The sequence below is a fragment of the Lepeophtheirus salmonis genome, chromosome 7, assembly GCF_016086655.4.
Source record: "Lepeophtheirus salmonis chromosome 7, UVic_Lsal_1.4, whole genome shotgun sequence".
Classification (NCBI taxonomy): domain Eukaryota; kingdom Metazoa; phylum Arthropoda; class Copepoda; order Siphonostomatoida; family Caligidae; genus Lepeophtheirus; species Lepeophtheirus salmonis.
Window position 1 is genome coordinate 11,068,834 of NC_052137.2, and position 19,965 is coordinate 11,088,798.

The 19,965-nt window shown below is 30.3% G+C and overlaps 1 protein-coding gene across 2 annotated transcripts in view; it reads left to right on the plus strand.

Moving 5' to 3' along the window:
• Window positions 1–19,965, plus strand: part of LOC121121611 (tachykinin-like peptides receptor 86C) — a 105,078-nt gene that overhangs the window by 78,646 nt on the left and 6,467 nt on the right. Inside the window, exons 2-3 of one of the 2 annotated variants that reach the window (XM_071890234.1) lie at window positions 13,677–13,973; window positions 14,081–14,192. In XM_071890234.1, the coding sequence (XP_071746335.1) occupies window positions 13,742–13,973; window positions 14,081–14,192 (344 nt within the window). In that variant the 5' untranslated portion in view covers window positions 13,677–13,741. Of the gene's footprint in view, window positions 1–13,437; window positions 13,974–14,080; window positions 14,193–19,965 lie in introns of those variants that run through there. The other variant, XM_040716572.2, reaches the window with a different exon arrangement.

Here is a 19,965-nt window from a genome sequence, read left to right on the forward strand (position 1 = left end):
GGGAGAAGAGAAAAGGGAAGGAACAAAGAGAAGGACACATAATGAGAAAAGGGTAGGTTGGTAATTTTTTTTTGTCTAAAACAGCCTCTTAATGAACTCGGAGGGTCAATAAAATATTATAAGAAATTTTTGGGTTGCTTAATATGTTTAATTGAAAAATTTCACACGGATCTGTTCAACCGTTTTTGGATTCCATGTGTGATAATACCAAAAACAAACTTATAACTATGTATTTATAAGATATTTTCAATTTTCTTGAAAAAAATGCTTAAATTAAAATTTAGGCATATAAATAATAATAACACAAAATTTGTCTTTCTGTCTGTTCATCGACGCCTAATAACTCCGAGCAATACCGGGTACTCTCAGATGAGATTCAAAGATTTATTTTCTTAAAAAAAATTCATTCGGGCAAATTATGCAGCAGAGCAAAAATGAATAATTCAAACTTATTTCAAATATTAAATTTTTTGTAAATGACTTTAGATTTTTAAATTTTTTTTCCAAAAAATTTAATATTTGAAATTTTTTGTGAACAGCTGTGGATTTTTGAAATTTTGTTTGTTACAATTTAATGTTCGAATTTTTTTTCCAAAAAATGTAACTTTTTGTGTACGGCTATTGATTTTTGAAATTTCTCCAAAAAATTAATTTTTTTGTCAAATGCGTTAGATTTTTAAAATTTTTTCAAAAAATTTAACATTTGAAACTTAATTTTTCTAAATTTTTTAAAGAAATTAATTTTATAAATTTTTTTTTCCTAAAAATGAATTTCTGTGAAAAAATATGGTTTTTGAATTTTTAGTCCAAATTTTTTTTTTTTATTGCAAATTTAATTGCTGAATTTTGAAATATTTTTTCAATAAATTTCAATTGTTGGATTTGTTTTTTAAATTCCTAAAACAAAGCCTCCGCCCTTAAAAAACAACTTTTTGCCTATTTATAAATATAGCCCATTAACACAAAAACAGTATAAAAATTTTTAACTCAAAATTAAGACTGCATTACATTTGTACTCATCGACAAATTAGAACCAATTTCTATGAACAAATTATTTTGATTAATCTTCTGGAGATATCGTAGATTGTACTTAAAGATTATGAAATTGATTTACTTTATTTCAAAAGCCATATATGGATTAGAGAGGGACCAAATTAAGCTTCATAAATCAAATGAAATATCAAAATAATAGTTGACTAATAGTCAATATTATTTTTGTATAACTTACAATAAATATAAAATTGCGGAAATTCATTTTTTCGTTATAACATAGAAAGCAAAGGGGATCTAATTCTATCTCCCTATGAATTTTAATAGTCAAGTATTATAAAAAATAATTTTGATAGTCACAAAAAATAGTCTTCCTTTTTAAGTACATTTAAAACATGTAACAAATGGATTAATTAAGGTTTTTTGTACTATACATTTCTTACATAAAAAAAAATTAAATTTCAAGCGAGTTTCACTTATGTCAATTAATTATTATAGGTCGTTATGTACATAGAAGTCAATTTTTCTAATAAGGGAGCTGATAACATGATACATGAGTGATGTGTCTAGTGAGTTTTCTAAATCAAATTTGTATAACTGATGAGACAGGTTTTGAAAGTCACTTTTATGTGTTTAAAATTATTTTTTGTTAAACTCTTGTTACTTCCATGTATATATAATTCCGTCTTTTTGTTTGGAACATTAATTTGTTTTTGTTTTTCCGTGGAGAATAGTGAACCTTTAATTATAAGTATCGGATAAAGTGATACTTTTAGCTGGTCACCAATTGTTGGCAATAGAAGAATCATTATGAGGTTTTTATTCTATGAATAACATCATCAATGTCTTGGTTATATTTTAATTATTTCTTATTTACAGAAAAAAATAAGGATTATATAAGATTATATATATTATGGGTTTTTCCACGACACATTTTCAAGAGTAAACGGATTTGACTCAAATTTTATTTGTGGTATCTTGGTCCTATTCATACATGAAATATTGTATCCGTAACTCAATTCAACATTGAGCTCTGACATCAAATTAGTATTTCGATAAATTTTTGATTATTGATATATCGTAAACAGGGGTGAGAAGAAATTTACAGACAAACTTACATTTAAAAAAATAATTCTAGTGTGTATATCTTGCTGAGCTATAACTTACCTGAAAGTACAGTCCATAGATAACGACTTATGTTTTTATACTTAATCTGTTCAATTTCATCATGAAACAGCAAAAGGACAAAGGTAAAGTGCCAATAAATATTAAACATCCGAAAATTTGAAATAAACATATATCTAATTTGATGCTAAGGCCATTCAGATATTTCATGAAACGAATTTCCAGACTATCTTGCAAAAAGGGGTACTGAAAGTCAAAATATTTAGTGCGTAAGAGTATCTCCTAGCTACATAAGGAAGGTGGTGTGTGACTTCTTCTTCGAAGTTTGGAGCAACAGATACAGGAAAGATCAAAGAATACAACATACACATCTCATGTCGAAGAAACCAAAACAAAAGAGTGTCAAACTTTTGCGTCAAAACATAAACTACTTGTTCAAGTCTACACAGGTAATGTGCCATTTTTGGCACATCTGAGCAAATGTAAAAATATAAGTGTAATGTGCAATATTTGCAGGGAAGAATCTCAAAGCGTAGACCACCTTATTAAAAGATGTCCATCACTCTCGTATGAGAGATACCAAGCCATGCAAGAAGAAGATGAAGAACTTCGTATTCTTAAATTTATTAAATGTACAAAACACGTTGTTATCTTTATCGTGTCAGGTAACCTTTCCTGTTAAGAGAAACAGAAAAAAGACCCAAAATCATCTGGTAGTTATGCAAATAAGTCAGTCGTACCAACTGTTATTTATATACTCGCAGACTATCACTGTCATATTATTTCTTCACAATTTTTAAAATAAATTACATATTATTAAAATCTACATAGCATTTTATTCGATTCTGTATTATTATATTGCTTACTAATACTTGATTAAAAGAGCAGTTATGATTAGTTATTATTGTATTTCTATGAAGCCAACATTTCTTCATAGAAATAATAACATGGCCAATATTTATATTATATAAACGACGAGGAGCAACAAGAAAGTGTATTCCTGTTCTTTTGGAAACGGTTCATAAGTATAGAATAATTTGTTACTTTGTGTATTTATGAAAAATAATAAATTATGAAATAGCCATGAAGTACAAGGGAGAAGAGGGAGTCGACAGCTGACAACAAAATACATAGTTTTTACATAATCCATAAATTCATATGTGTGTGAAAATTAAACAAATTATTGATAATAACCATTGATGGGGATGTTCGTTTATCTTTTTAACTAGTTGAGTTAAAGTTAATTATTATTTTATTTTTTTATAACTAATTGAATTAAAGTTAATTTCAATTTTTATGAAAATTAACTGGTTAAGGTAAAGTTAATTTCGAGTTTTTTTTTTTAACTAATTAAGTTTAAGTTAATTAACTTTAGAGTAATTTAAGTTAAATTTACTCACCCAATCTTGTTTAAGTTAAAATTAATTTTGATATTAAAAAATAACTATTTAAGTTAGTCCATTGAAAGATTTATAAAGACTTTATAATTAAAATTATTCTGTCGATCTCTCTGGCTGAAATTTTCTCCACTTCCAATTAAACGGGGGAAAAAAATATAGATAAAAGTTACTACTAAAATGAAATTCAAAAAAAGCTAAAATTTAAATATTTGAGCTTCTATCTAACTTTAAAATATAAGTAAAATTATAAAAACATCTGAGCTAATATAAAATAATTTCTACTACACTGAGGAAATATATTTTTTATAGATTTGATGTAGAATGACTAAGTTGAAAAGTTTAATAAAACAAATAGTGTCAACACAGTGTTTAACTAAATCATCGGATAACTAACAATTACTTAAAGACAGTTTTTTAGTATTTCAACTTAGAATAACAAAATACATTTAATTTTAACTAATTAACTTAACCAAGTTAAGTTAAAATAAAAATAATGCAGTATAAAAAATTAACTAGTTTAGTTCAAATTAATTTTGATAAACTAAAAATTAACTACTTAAGTTGAAGTTAAAATAACGCTGTTTAAATAATTAACTAGTTAAGTTAAAAGCCAATTAACTTAACTTATTAACTTATCAAAGTTAAGTTGCATTAACTTGCCCAACTCTGATAATAATGATAAAATTAAGAAAGGCTTTAGATCAATTTCTGCTTTTCTAGCACAAATAACCTTTGCGTAGACGTGTTCTTTGACGTATGAATGTGTAGTTTTGTATGCATATCTGTACTATTTTTTAACTGTATGTATGTAAACAGCAATAAATTCTTAACTAACAAGATACTTAATCTGTTAAATTTCATCATGAAGTAGCAAGAACACAAGCGTAAAGTCATTGTAGAATTGTTTGAGGCCGACAACGATACTAAGACAATGATAAAAAATCACAAAATATACCAGGATCAACGTCTATGACGTCTACAAGCGACTGAAGGAGGGTAAGGGGATTTCCTATTCTTTATGGGTTCACAAAAAGCAAAAAATGGATTGGACACTTCCTGGATGTGCTCAAGAGCTCTATCAAAGAAAATCCGGATATCTGGCTGGCAAAGGACAGAGTTAATGTTCCAACTGTGATGAACCCCCTGTTCCTGTCCATGCTATTGGTGTTTGGCTTGATCACCAGTGACGGGAATGTCATGCCGGCTCACGATTTTGACAACGGTCTTAAGTTGACGTCCTCATTATACTTAAATATTCTTAGGAATGTCCTAATATAATGGCTGTAAGCCAAATACCATCCAGACACAAGTTTAATGTGGATTTAAGACTGAGCACCTTTGTAATGTTGCCGAAACTGTCATACATTACCTAGACAGGCAGTTCCACGTCGTTATTAAAGCTGAGGAATGACATTCCAATATCCCTGACCTAAACACGTGTGATTTCTAGTTGTGGTCGGAGCTAAGAAGGAAAGTAAACAAACATTCCATAGCTCCTTGAAATCCCTCGAGCTCTCTGTGAGGAGGACCATATCACACTTCACCAAAAAGATATAATAAGGGCTTGCACAGCCTTTATGGCCTGTTTACAGTAACTGATATATTCTTAGGGTGATCATATTGAATGATACAACAGCTAATTATTCAATTTAAACTTCATATTTAATAAATTTTGGCTTAAAATGCCATTTACTATTATAGAAATTTAATTGAAAATATTGTTCGGATACTTCTGCTTACCCTTGTATCATTGAAAGGCTATTAGTTAGCATAATATAGCTAATAGAATATATTTTTAAAAATAAATTTGTTAACTTTAACTGTCAAAGATGTAGTGGTCTTTGATACTTTTAAAATTTTAGGTTTTTAAAGATAGATCACTTATACTTTATTTAAAATAAAGTGTAGATTGGTAAAAAGATGAAATTACAAATAATGATGCCATCTACAAAATCCTAACTTTATATTTATAGTAAAAAGAAGAAAAGACGATGGTTTTATCGAATATATCTTTTTATATTCGTAACAAAACAGTATAGTTAAGTGGTTCTTAACCCTTTTCCCCCCATTTCCCACCACTACATCGGTCCTTTACAAATTCATTTTAACCCATGCAGTGCTTAGTACGTAAATGTACGTTGTTTCCTTTTTTGTGACATTTTATGTCCACTAATTTTTTTTTATATATATATTATATTTTAGGAACAATTATCACATGGAAATAAAATACATATGAAAAGATTTGCTATTTTTTTTTCTTAATTAATTTGGACCTTAAAAACATACAGAAAATGTAATACCTGACCCATACGTGTTAATGAGTCTTTTGCATTATTTATTTTGACGAGTGCCTCAATGTTCGGTTCCACTTTTGAAATGGTGTAGCGCAAATCAGATTCAAGGTCAATCAAACAGTTTTGTAACTTGGTTTTGATGTCAATTGGCGTCAGGTTCCCAACTCTGAACTCCCACCGGGCTGATGGCTTCACCTCACTTTTATAGTAGGTAAAGTTAAGGGTGGAGAGGGAATTAGTGCTGTGCCGTTCGGGAACGATTCCTTGTTTTTCAACCAACTCAGTTGAATGAGTGATTCGTTCGTTTATATCCTAAGTTTCTCATATATAGAATATATCACTTAACCTCAATCAAATATTTCTATCAATTTTGATTTTTTTGTTAAGTTATTTTGAAATATAAATATTATCAAGTATCGCACGGTAGCTTAATAATTTAAGTGCACTCTATTTCGCGCAACAACCGACTGCAAAGTCACCAACTGAACTATTTTAACAAAAGATCTAATTTACTAACTGAACTATTTTAACAAAAGAACTGATTCACCAAAAGAACTGAATCGTCAAAGGAACGAATCATCAGAAAAACTGAATCTTTAAAAGAACAAATTATTCAAAGAATTAATCTTCAAAAGAACATAATCTTTAAAAGAACGAATCTTTAAACGAACGAATCATCGAAATAACTTTAAACCTAATCCCTATACTTCAAGAAATGCATTGCTATTTGAAGGTAACATTATCCTATTGAGTAGGCAGTTTTAAAACAAGCTTGGAGGTGGAAGAGGCGAATTATCCAAGCCTACGAACACAAGGGCCCAATTTTAAGGTATTATATATATATTAGAAAAAATGTATAGAATAACTTAAGGAAGAGGGATTTAAAGCCTCCCATGTTTGTTTCATCCCTTCAAATTCTTGTTCAGTGAGGACTTCCAATTTCGAATTAGTTAAAGATGGCATTAGAATATTATAATGCATCTTCAGATGTATTTTTAGAAGTTCGTACCTTTGTAGCAGAATCTCTATCATCAAGAACTTCATACCTTCTAGTCTGGTGGTAAAGTCGACGGATTATTTATCCTAGACTTGAAGAATTAATGAAAAAAAGGATATGCATTATTGCTACATTTGTCCCATCGGAACGTATCTTCAGCATGGTAGGACAAATAATATCTGAATGCAGAAATAGTTTAAGTCCAATTAAAGTCAGCCAGCTTTTCTTACTTAATACTCATTTGGATTTAATGTAATACGATCCGAACGAATACAGTAATGTAGTAATTAAAGATCCATAATTATTTTTTTATATATGTATATTAAAACATAGTTCATGGACAATATGCTCGGGAGATATTATTCACTTGAACTCAATGTGCGTTTGATCCCAGGTGATTCCTAGAGAAAGAAATATATAATACTTTATGTAAGTATATGGATTTCACAAAAAGATTCCTAGGTTAGATGGAGTAATTGTAATACAATAATGTTTACTTATACTTAATCAGTGCAACTCCATCGAACCAATTAAAGGAGCATCAAAAATATATATATATAAATCTAATAGTTTACAATTTAATCTTTCAAAATTTTGCTGAATTGATTCAATTCAGGAAAATTAAATATTATAAAATTATTTTTACTGGAGGAGGGTCATTTTCATCTTTTTAGACCTCAGAACTCAGATTTGGAATGAGTTACAGATCCAATATATCACTTCTAAGTATGACTACTATTAATATCACCATATACAAAATTTGAGTGAAATCAGTTTCTTAGTGAAAATTTATAAAAAAATTACCAATATATATTTATGCCTTTATAAATAAGGACTTCTCATTTCCCATAAGGTTTTATGACCTTATTTCATATTTAAATCAAGAAAATATAAATAATAAACTATTCTGAGCAATATATGCTTAAATATATTCGTGAAAGAGCGATATTTAATGTAATTATGTAATAGTTAAATTAAATATTATGCTTTCCATTTATTTTTGAAAGACTGAGCTGTGAAAAGTTTGGTTTTCCAAAGACATATTTTACTCCAAAACCAAGACTAACGTAGACTTGGCGAAACAACGACCATTTTAGTGCAAATTTTATTAGCTACAATAATTTATTTTGTCTAGTAAACCAGTGGTCTCCAACCTTTTTTAATTGCGGACGGGTCAACGATTGACAATTTGACTACAACTATTCAAGTAATCATAAACGTGAATCCACTGTGTACTCATATAGAATTTTATTAGCACATTGCTTGAGCATTATAATGCTATTATTGTAGAAGAAATATTAATAATAAACAAATATGTATACTATTAATTAGTTATATCACGTTAAGTTAAGTTTGCTTATTTACAAACTTTAATCTACATTAGGACATAATAACTTTATTAGCACATTGTTCCAACCATACAGGGTGGTCCAGATAAATTAGAAAAATATTTAAAGGCTAATAACACTCGATCTATGTTGGTGGGGTTAAAAATATAACTTTATATTATTTGAATGCTACATTTAGTCTAGTTCAATTATTTATAATGAGATTCGCCTCTCATAATAACCTAGGCCAAACGGCGCCAGAAGTTTTGTCGGGGCCGGGCAACTTTGTGTGGATCCAGATTTGTCATTATACGGATCCACTGACGAATGATACTTGGGACAAGCCTCATGCTCGACACTCCCTCAGAGATAGAAATAGCATAGATTAAGGCCCGGGGGGTTTGAGACCAAAAGTTCGGGCTCCAAAAGTGAGGACATTTTGTGGCCAAGACATTCTGCATTCTTTGGCCTTGTGGTCACGTGCACTGTCTTGTTCGAAGGTGTAGTTTCTTCTTTGGACTACTACACCCATCTAGGGAATATAAATTAAAATTGCAAAGCCAGAACCATTCCAATGGCAAGGGTGGATCTGCACAAGTTCACTCGGGCTTCTAGAGCTTCCGGCGCTGGGTGGGCGAGGTTGTCAATGGATGTGGATTTTATTATTAATAATTGAATGTGATTAAATTTAGCTTTCAAATAATAATAATAAATATGGTTTTACCCCCTCTTGTTGGTTCGTTATAAGCATTTAAACATTTTCCTAATTTATCTGTACTACCCTGTGTAACGCTATTATAACATCAAAAATTGTCCAGTTCGCTAAATCAATGGGAGCCCAGAGCTTATTTCTTTGCAGCGAGATGGTACCATCTGGGGTTAATGATAGACAAAGACACCCGGAGTTATATCCAGTCTACTCCTTATTCTTGTTTCGATGACTGCATAAAGGTCATAAAACTTCGCTCTGCACAGATAATATGTTGGAAATTGCAAAGGGATTTTAACATACTCCCTGGATTAAACTTTGGCGCGCCAACGATGAAAATAATGTTATTTAAAAATGAATGACCACTTGACTTACAGTGGGGCTATAATAGAGGGGGACTAACTGTACTCTATCTACAGTTTGTAAGAGAAGAATAACATCTTAAGAATAAATGCAAATAACAAAAGAGTGCAGAGAACATGTAATAGGAATTTATAGCTTGTTGCCCATGAAATTCGAAGAGTCAATGACAAATTATGAACCCAAACATAGTTAACAACTACCTCACATAGTTAATCATGGTTTGTAGTTTGCATTTATACTTTATTTTTTCTTCTTCTCCTACCAACTGTAGATGAAGTGGTAAGAATAAGTATAAATTATTTTTTGGCAATATTTATTTTCGACGGCAAACCCACGTTCTTCATTACACTAACACATGATAGTGACAGACGGTATATCCAAAAGCACTTTAGAATTTCACCTCTAGAATGAAATCATGCCCATTGCCCAGCCCGCTACTTCTAGAGGCTGATTGCAAAGCATTTTAAAATAGGAAGTTATGTTGCCGCACCCTGAATTTGAAGTTGTTATATAAATTTATATTCTGCTTTTGATAGATTTACATATATTTTTATTTACTTATTAAACTTTTGATATACTATTTTGTTGTCAACCTCATCATTTGGGAAGTTTACAGTATTCATGTCATGAATACTTTTCGTATTTGAAATGTGTAGATCACATATACATATGTATATTGATTTTTTGGGCCCAATACTATTATTAAGATGGAAAAAACAATAATTTATGTATCGAATAAACGGCTGTTTTTTTCTTCAAATTAAACCTTGATCATTTCCAAAGTTAATTCAAGAAAAGTAATAATGTTTCAGTCACAGACCTGACAGAAATAACTTTAGCCTTGATCAAAGCAAGTAACGCTGACGTAAAAAATATTAATTTAAGTTATGGGCAAGGCTACAAATATCATACTGAAACCGTTACTAGTATTGCAAAACTATTTAGAAGTTCCTGGAAACCTCCATCCATTGCACTGTGATGGAAACATCTGAAAATCCTAATTGCTTGGAATTAAAGATTATCCAATACTTGTTTCAAGAATTGATAGAGTAAAATTACTTTGTGTTCCTGCATTACAACACAAAACAGTTGATTTACTCAGTCAAAGAATTGAAAAAAAAAACATACTTTAAATTTATTGAGTGATTGAAATGTACAAAAATATTAGGGAAATGGTGTTTGACACAACAGCATCGAACATTGGGAAACTATCTGCAGTTTGCATATATATTAATCAATTTTTGAAAGAGAGTTGTTGTCACTTGATTGTAGACATCATATTAGACAAAGGTTGCTTACACATTCTTTTGAAAATGGAAGTATCAAAAAGTAAAGAAGTTTCTTTATTGGAAGATTTAAAAAAAGTTTGGAATATTAAACCACGAAAAAAGAGATTGTCTTTCAATACATAGAAAAAGAAGAAAATGCAAACACACAAAAAAATAATTATAATTTCACTCTGCAAGCAAACTATTAAGCATTTAACTATTCAAGCTTATACTCGTTTATCATGGTGAAGCGCCTCTGAAATTAAAAAAAAAAAAAAATTCAAAGATCCTGAATTCTTGACAATGCTCAGTCGATGGCAAAAATAAAATATAAAAAAAACTCAATTAAAATGAGACTACTATTAGCTTGAATAAATGTAGTGCCTCAAGGAGCAGTTTTTATCCTGGAGAAAATTGGAAAAATTAAAACAATTTGTTCATTTCTTGGTATAATGTTATATTCCTTGGTAGATGACAACTCAATCTTCAACTTCTGCCCCTCTTAATGATTTAAATCTAATTCATACTAGCCTACAATATAAAAATGTACAACTTGCTTTTCCAGGAGTCATTATTTAATCAATGGGGTTGTCAATGGGTAAAATGGAACAGAAGAATTAGTTCCATTAGAATTGTTTAGTGAGTTGTCAGATAAATGGGCATTATTTCGAATATTAAATATCAATTTTGATTTTTTAAAGACTAAATAAAAATCTAACAGTAGTTATGTTAATATAAAATCCATAGTCGGAAACCTATCTGTTGTAAATGATACCACAGAGAGGGGAGTGAAGACTTGCAGTGACAATAAAGTTAAAAAAAAACAAGCAAAACTTTCAAAACATTCTACAAGTAGTCGATAATTGTCGTGATTGCATACCAAACCAGCGAATAAATCAATCCGATATTAAAAGATGGTATCTAACTCTATGTGATTAAAACCTATAATTAAAGAAAATAGAAATCATTCAGATTTGTTAAACAAAATATGTTTATTATAGGTAATAAAATGAAAATAATCCAATATATTTAATCCAAATGTCCCAATGTAAGATATTGTTCAATTCACAACAAATTTTGAAGAGTTGTACTAAAGGTTAAGTCTCAAAACCAGAAAAAAGTCCGATCACATCCCACATTGAATAAAAATATAAAAAAAATGGGGCAGAGAAGTCACTTAAATGACCATTCCAACCGTTGTATAATTTTTCCTCATCTGAAACTTCAAAAGTCAAGATTTAAATAGTTAAAATTATATCACTTTAGTGTTGTCTCGACTTAAGTAAATTAGAAAAGGAGAAAGAGAAAAGATTAAATATCTACACATGGCAACTTCCCATTTAATCTGTATACAATATATCTATAAAATAAAGATTGTGTGTGTGTACTTTTTTTTAAATTTTTTTGAGGTGGGATGGGGGGTGGATTAAGAGTGCTTATTCTATACTCATACACAAAATTCTTTTTTGAGCTAAAGGATACTAGATAGGGTGTTGATTATAAATAAAAAAGTGACCGGTGTCTTAAAAACAACTATAAAAAATAAAACGTCTTCTAAATGTATTCAAAATCAAAGAAGTTATGGGGGAAAAAGAAATCGGTGAAAATTGCAATTTTGTATTTTTCAGGTACAAAAAAAAAAATGTCTGGAAATTTGTTTGGTTATAAATATGACACATAAAAATTGATTTTTAATTGAAATATCTGTCATTTTCTAAATAATTTTTTAATTTATTTCTCTTTCTTTTTATCAAACGTCATTTTTTAGTTTTTAAGAAGAAATCTCACATAATGATTCATTTAGGAGGTAAAATACCAGCTGTATTTTCAATTTGCTGTGAACCAATTTACAAAATTTCAAATAATTTTCCCCCCTACATTGACTGTTTTATTCCATCATTGTTGTTTAGTTTTTATCTATGAAAAATAACTTCATTAATAGGTTGGGTCAAAAGTTCATCGACTCAAGTGAAACAGGGTTGATAACTGTTCCGAATCTACTCAAAATAATTTTTTTCTCTTGATAACTAGATTTATTTATGGATTCATTTTTTAATGGAGCTCAAATGAGTTTTTATGTTAGAGATGACCATTGTGTTCATCTCTAATATTTCATCCCAGTTTTTATTTTATTTTTTGAACTATAAATGTTAAAGTTATTTTTAAAAAAATGAACATTAAAAGCGATTTCCCATGCCTTAAATTAAATTCATATTTTGATCCTGACGGTAAGGAAAAAGGAAACTTAAAAAAAAAAAAAAGATCTAGTTTTTCAAGAGTTACGTAAGTTTATTCAATATTTTACATATATATTAAGTCACTTTGTTTCATTTAATTTTCTCATTTACAAGGAATATTGTCATACAATTTATCATTATGAAGCAACATAAAATATCGAATTTAAATTTCAATATTTCAAGTCTTAAACAATTAAAAAAACATTTAAATCTATAAAAATAATTACCTTTTATATATATATATATTACCTTTTTTGATCATATAAATGTAGGGAAAATGTTGTAAAAGTCGTTAAAAAGTATTGGTGCAACTCCATCTGTCCAATAGGGAAAACCACAAATTCTTTAAGTAAATAATTTTTTTTGGTACTAAAAAAGAAATAAAGTATTTTGTTTCCCCTTTCTAACAAACTATTATATTTATAATTGTAATACAAAATGCTAAAGTTATTCAAATTTCAAGGAAGAACTCCATATTTGTTCATTTTTTTTTGTATTTAAAAGACATTTATCCGATTCAAAAGAAGATACAGCCATAATTTTTTTGAATTTGAAAACATGTATCTAATAACTATATTTTATACTTGGGTTTTTGTTTAGATTCTTTAAGTTGAAAAATTTGACTCAACAATGTAGAAGTTGTTTAAAAATATATATATAAACAATATTTTGTAGGCCCTAAAAGTAAAATTAATGAGTTATAAATATCCTTTAAATATTTTTCGAGGTAAAAGCAAACAGGTAAAGGTAAAAAAAGATTAGATTGTGTAACTTCTCCTCAATCGATCTATCATCAATTAACTTGATTGATTCCCCGATATTGTTTAGTCAAGTTCTAATGTAAATATATGTATGTATTTACTTAATTAAACACTTTATTTATGTCACTGATTATATATTTCTTTAATTTTACAATAACCCTACGACTCTTGTTTCTTTTAATATCACTTTTTCATTAACATCAGAAAACTAATGGTTCAACTTTTCATAAAAGAAATAAGAAATTCCATGAAGAAGGTCGTCAAGTAGTATGGCTGACATGGATTCAACAACTCTTTTTCCTTGCACGACTCCAAATTTTTCTCTTATCGATGACAATAATACCAACAACAGTACAACAATTACACCTACCTCATCCTTCTCCTCAAGCGGAGCCCCAAATCAAATGTCATTTGGAGCAGATATGGCATGGACCACCATCTTTACTATCATGATTATTTGTGCCATGTTTGGAAATCTTGTGGTTTTTTGGATCGTACTAGGTGAGTACTGTTAAGTCGTAAAAGTGTTTGAATTTCATTAAAAATTGTAAGACTCTTGTGCTTCTACTGTCACCAATTCATTTGTGATTTCTTTTCGTTTCCATCAGCTCATCGACGAATGCAGAACGTGACCAATTATTTTTTGGTAAACCTTAGCCTAGCGGATCTCATGATGTCCTGTCTCAACACCATTTTTAATTTTATATTTATGAAAAATAGGTATGTATTTTTGGAAACACAGATAAGCTTATTTACCGATTCAATTATTGAAAACTTTTAATAATAAAGAAATAAATTTACTAAATAAAGCGACAAGAAAACTGTATCGTTTGAGGAAGAGGGAATAGGACTCGATCCATGAACTGAGGATGAGGCCGTAGGAGATCACATCTCATTACATTGTAAAGTAATACAACTATTTCTACGATCTGATCTCCTCCGACCTGTCTATAGATATACTCCAAGTTCCTACATTCCCTTACCTCCACCCTGTACACTCCATATGAGAGAACCTTCTCCAAATAATAATGTCTTCCATCTGCTTTCATGATGCTATAAAGTACTGATTGTCCGAATATCTGGAAAAAGTTTCCGATTGAAATAATATATTCTTCGCTTCGCAAAGTTTTTTCCATAGTATTTAAAGGTTGCTAGAACTGAATTTCAACTTTCCTCTGTCGCTGTCTCGAATGTCGAGATAAAAAGAGAAAGTATGACGTGTGGGCAAACTTATACAGTGTACCCGTATGGTTTTAAAAAAAATCTGAAGTATATCTAGATTGTACATATATAGATTAGCCCATTCATGCCTTTTGACAATGATAAATTTTTACTTCATTTGTTTGAAAAATATTCTTTGAATTATTTTTAAATATAGTGTGCGTAACCAAAATCTGAACACATGTTAGTCAAACAATATTTGATCATATATTTAAAGAACAATAATAGATATAACCTTAAAATTTTATTAAATAAATCATCATATAATTTAGTGAATATGATTCCCATAAGCTGCTACGACAGCCTCCAAACGGGCCCAAAAGACAGATCAAGTCTTCCTGGTTTAGGCCTCATCCATCTTGTCCCAGGCTGCAATGATGGAAGCCTTCAGGTCAGCCACATTCTTGTGGCAGGTTTGATTGGCTTTCTTCTACACAACACTTTATATGCTGTAATCCAATGAATTCAGATCCGGTAATGATAGAGGGCACATGGATGTAGGCCAAAATCACTTAAATTGGACTCAAGCAAAACTTTGGAATTCAAGGCTTCAAGTTGACCCAGATGTCTCAAATCTATCCCTAACTGCATACACAATGGTTGGAGGAGCACCTTAACTAGTTTGCAATATTTCTGGGTTCTATTCCCACAGGGAACAGAATCAGGAAGTTGTTTCCTTTTTGTTTGTTCCATGAATAAAATTTAAACAAAATATATTAAAAAGGTACTCACAAATGTTCTTCATAAAATCCTCAAACCTCAGTAGAAATTTAAAACTTGTAACTCTAGTCTTTACTCTCCATTTTCAACCTTTTATGCTTATTCAGATTTTAATTAAACACAATGAGTACTCATACAAATATTCATCAAGTTTTGATCATTTAGTACTTGAAATCGAGTATTTTGAAATTGAATAACTTTCTCCCCAATATTTCTTACACGATAGTTACCGGCAATAATGGGTAAGAATGTCATGGTGTCCTTCTTTACGTCAGACAGTTCTACTTTTTTTTTGTCCCATCCTTCTATCAAAAACATATACCTACTATAATTTCAATATATTTTTATGTCTTGCTTCCACTTTTCGAAGCGTCGTATGTTAAATTCTTTGAACTATCTTAGGAACCTAATTGAAAAGACATAATATATTTTTTTCAATGAAATAATACATTTCTTTTATTGTAAAAAATAAGTTTTTGTCAAAACGACATTTTATTGTTTATGTCAGGAAACTATTCAATCAACTTAAATTGTTAATGTCTAATTTTGTGGAACGACATATAAAAAGTATTTCAAGATATCTCTTGGATTGTTTCAAAAATTACAACACGAGATTATAAGTGTTTTAATATATAATGACTCGTTAATAGTTGTTATATTACTATATATATAATGCACTGAGAAGTCCCAGGCTTCCCACATAGATTGCGGTATTGTTTGTTAAATAACTTCATTTCCAGTTAGTACTGAATTTTTAATAAAAACAACTTTTCAGCCCATGTGTTATACGATGAAAATGTAATTTTTTTTCTATAGAGAATATACAGTTATTGAATGAAATTACACTATTCGAAGTATTGCCATCGCTAGCTATACATTATCCCAGGCTGTTTTACAGAAATTTGTTTCTCTTTTGAGCTCAACCAGCCACCTGTCCATTTTTGCACATCTTATCAAAAATTTAAGAGATGCTGAGCAAGTTTACATATGTGATGTTCAATGTAAAGAGGTGGAAATAAGACGGGGCAATATCACTTTGTGTCTCCTTTTTTGATATTCTGGTCATTTAAAAAAATGTATTCAAATTGATCATTTTTGACGGTAGTGTTTAGTGTTAAAAGTTTTGCCAGGTTTTAGGAACTCAAAGCCGTCTTGAAACAAATTTAGTGATTTGTTTGAACGTTCTATATTTCTTAACGTCAAAATGAACACTTTTGATTTTTTTGAGCCACTCAAAACAATGAAAAGATTTACTTAGAGCATGTTCCTCGTAATCTTCGAGAATCAATGCTGTCCGCAGGTCATGGTTTACTTGCACAAAATTGTAACTTTTCAACGCTATTAAAACTGTACTATTGTATGAAACTCGTCTGTGGATAATGTAAAATATTCTTTACCAGAAGTCGGAACAAAATAAATGGTGCAATAGCATTGTCTGACGGCAACTAAGTTGACTGCTATTGCCATTTATTTATAAATCCTGGCTTTTTATATATACATTGTTTATTTTCATTTGCATGGATACTACATCTAAGATACTGTACGTAAATATATGTATAATTTTGGAACGGAACAGTAGATAATTATTTATAAAAAAATTGCATATTATAGGCTTCAAATCCAGTTATATAAGTCCTGTGTTTTTTTCAAATGGCAAGACTTTATTCAACCAAAATGTATTTTCGCCAATATTTTTTTAGAATAATTTGGACTTTGATGGAATTAATGCTGGATTATCTTTTACATAGAAGTGACTGCTAAAGTATTACTTTCAATTTTAGCAACCCCTAACAGTTATAAATATAAAAAAATAAATGGGTATCATTTTTGATATCCACCGTCGTTTAAGGGGTCTTAACCATCCATCGTTCCAGTATTAATACATAACACATGACGTCGAGGATGGTGAAACATTGTATGTCCTTAAGCATAACCTTTGTGTGGAGTTGGAGTTTAAGGAGTGGAAGAACCGAAGGGGAATAAAAAGTCTGAAGTAGTTCCGGAGTACCTCATTGCCTGTGGGAGGGATCAAAACATATTATTTTTCAATTTATGAACAAATTCTTGTAAAGGAGTCTGCCTCGTTGCCTACGAGTGATTTAGGGGTTAGTCAGCCCAGTCCTTCGTCCTAAGTGGGAGCCATCCGGGTAATAGGTGGGCTTCCTGGTTGGACGATTTATGCTTCATTGTCTGGGGAGGCGTCAGCAGAAAAAAAAAGAAGAACGTTTTACTCTTACATTGCGCTGGAAGCGAAGCACTTCAATGGTTTAAGACAATAAAACTTAACAAGAAGGAAGAGGAGGATTATAGTCAAATTGTCGTCAGAGCCATGTCCGAGGATTTTTCTCCCAAGGAGTCCGTACTCTTCGAAAGGTATAGGCTAGCGGTAATGAAGCAAGTTCAAGGTGAGCTTATAGATGATTTTGTTACGCAACTCAGAGACTATGCCAAATTTTGATCTATGGAGACTTCGTCCCTAAATGTTAGTGAGATGGAGTGAAAAGACGATATATTTCCATCAAAATACAAAAAACCAAAATCTATAATCAAAAAGACCTCCAAGAAGTGGATTTCCAAACCCAAGTATCTTCCTCCTCCAAAGAAATATTTATTTTGCAACTGTGAGCATGTATTTTTGAAAAACCAAGTGCCCGGCGAGTACCTGGAAATTTTCGAAGTGTTGAGTAATTGAACATTTAGCAGTGTCCTGAAAATCATCGGTCAAGTCAACTTCAGCCATTAAATTTGTAAAATTGGATCGCTTAGAAGAGAACCCTGAGTCTTAAGGGGTGTTTGGAGGTGATAAATTCAAAATCTTACACCTGGCCCAGATGAAAGTCTATCTTGATGGTAAAATACTGTTAGTAGTTGATTTGTGGTAACCCATATGGGGAAGCCTATTCTTACGTAATCGGACTGTATTGATTTTGGTCTGGTGAAGCTACAGAACCATCCAATTTTGTGTCACCCTCTGGATTCACAAAAAGCAACGCTAGAATCTTTGATGAAAAAAAAAGATTCAGTAGTATTTAAAGATGTTAGAGTTGCATCGAGGAAGACAACTCGATAAAGATTCTTAAAAGAATGATAAAAGGTGGAAACTACTCGGCGGTAAAGTTTATCTATTTATTATTCAAATGTGAGAGATATATTTTTTTAAATCTAAAAATCCCTATGGGCCCCAATAGGGGCTGGTAAACCAATTGCTAGTATAATTAGTATTTAGATATAAGAATAGATATATCATTTAGTGAAATTATTTTTATTGTTACATGGAAAATTAGATAAGCATATTCTGATAGGTAAACTTTGTATTTACAGAAATGAAATTTCACGGGAAAAAAAAAATTATAATATATTTATTCTTATTTGAAACAATTATAGAAGCAATGTAGATGTAGCATAATATTGTATCTGGGACACTCAAGTTTTGCATTTTCCTTACACATTGGACATTTGCAGTGTCTCAGTTAAAAAAATAGATCTGAGACAAAGGAGACCTTTGTTGCCTTTTGTCAACTTTCGCTAGCTGTTCCTCTCAAAAATATATATATAGGTGCTGAATCTTTGTTCTCTCTACTTCATGATTGATTAGCGTCTATTATATTATTTGCGTGAGGAATTTTAAATAAAATGGAATACATTTGTTATAGCTTTCATAAATCGCAAAGTTTGAACATCAGAAGCACTACTGACCAGTGAAATATAGGCCACTCTCCTTTCCTTTATATAATTATCCCTTCATACACAGCTTTTATTGCAACTCCTCTTTCGCCTTTTTTATACATGTCGAAACACTATTAGGTTTAAATACTTATCTTCAAGAATATTCTACCTCTTTGCGTTAGAGCAGGGCTTCCAAAACTTTTTCGGGCTGGCGCCCCCTTTGCCTCAATATAAATTTCTAGCCGACTCTCTCCCCTAAACAAATATAAGTTTTTCTTCCAAAATGAACATAATGGGATGGTTGTGTTTGGTGTAAAGACAGTAATAATAATAGTTCCTACATATCAGGTATAAACTTACTAATAAAGGACTTTTTGGGGAAAAAAACAAACAAAAATTCAAAGCTATTGGCAAAAAAATTAATTTTTTGGAACAAATCCACAGTTGTTCACAAAAAAATTTCAAAAATCTATAAATTTCAAATATTAAATTTAAAAAAAGAAAAATCCATAGTTATATACAAAAAAAATAATTTTATTTGCTCTTTTAAGAAAATAATTCTTTAAAATAAAAATTTTAACCCCTACTTTCGTGTAGAAATTTTTCATCTTGACGAAAAAAATTCTAGAATCAAGAAAACATTCCTTAATTTGGGGAGGGAGCTACATCCCCTCCAGCTCCCACCCCACGGACATCCCTACATACGAGGGTTTTCTATAGATGCGAGTTGTTCAAGAGGGGCTTCAAGTAAGATTATTAGATTATATTGACCTTATACCTACCAGCTCCGAGCAGGAACCCATTAAACTCGCATGTCAAAGTATTACTGTATATTGTGCATAATGTAAATCTTTGTTTTGTAGGTGACTAAAATAATGATTCATGT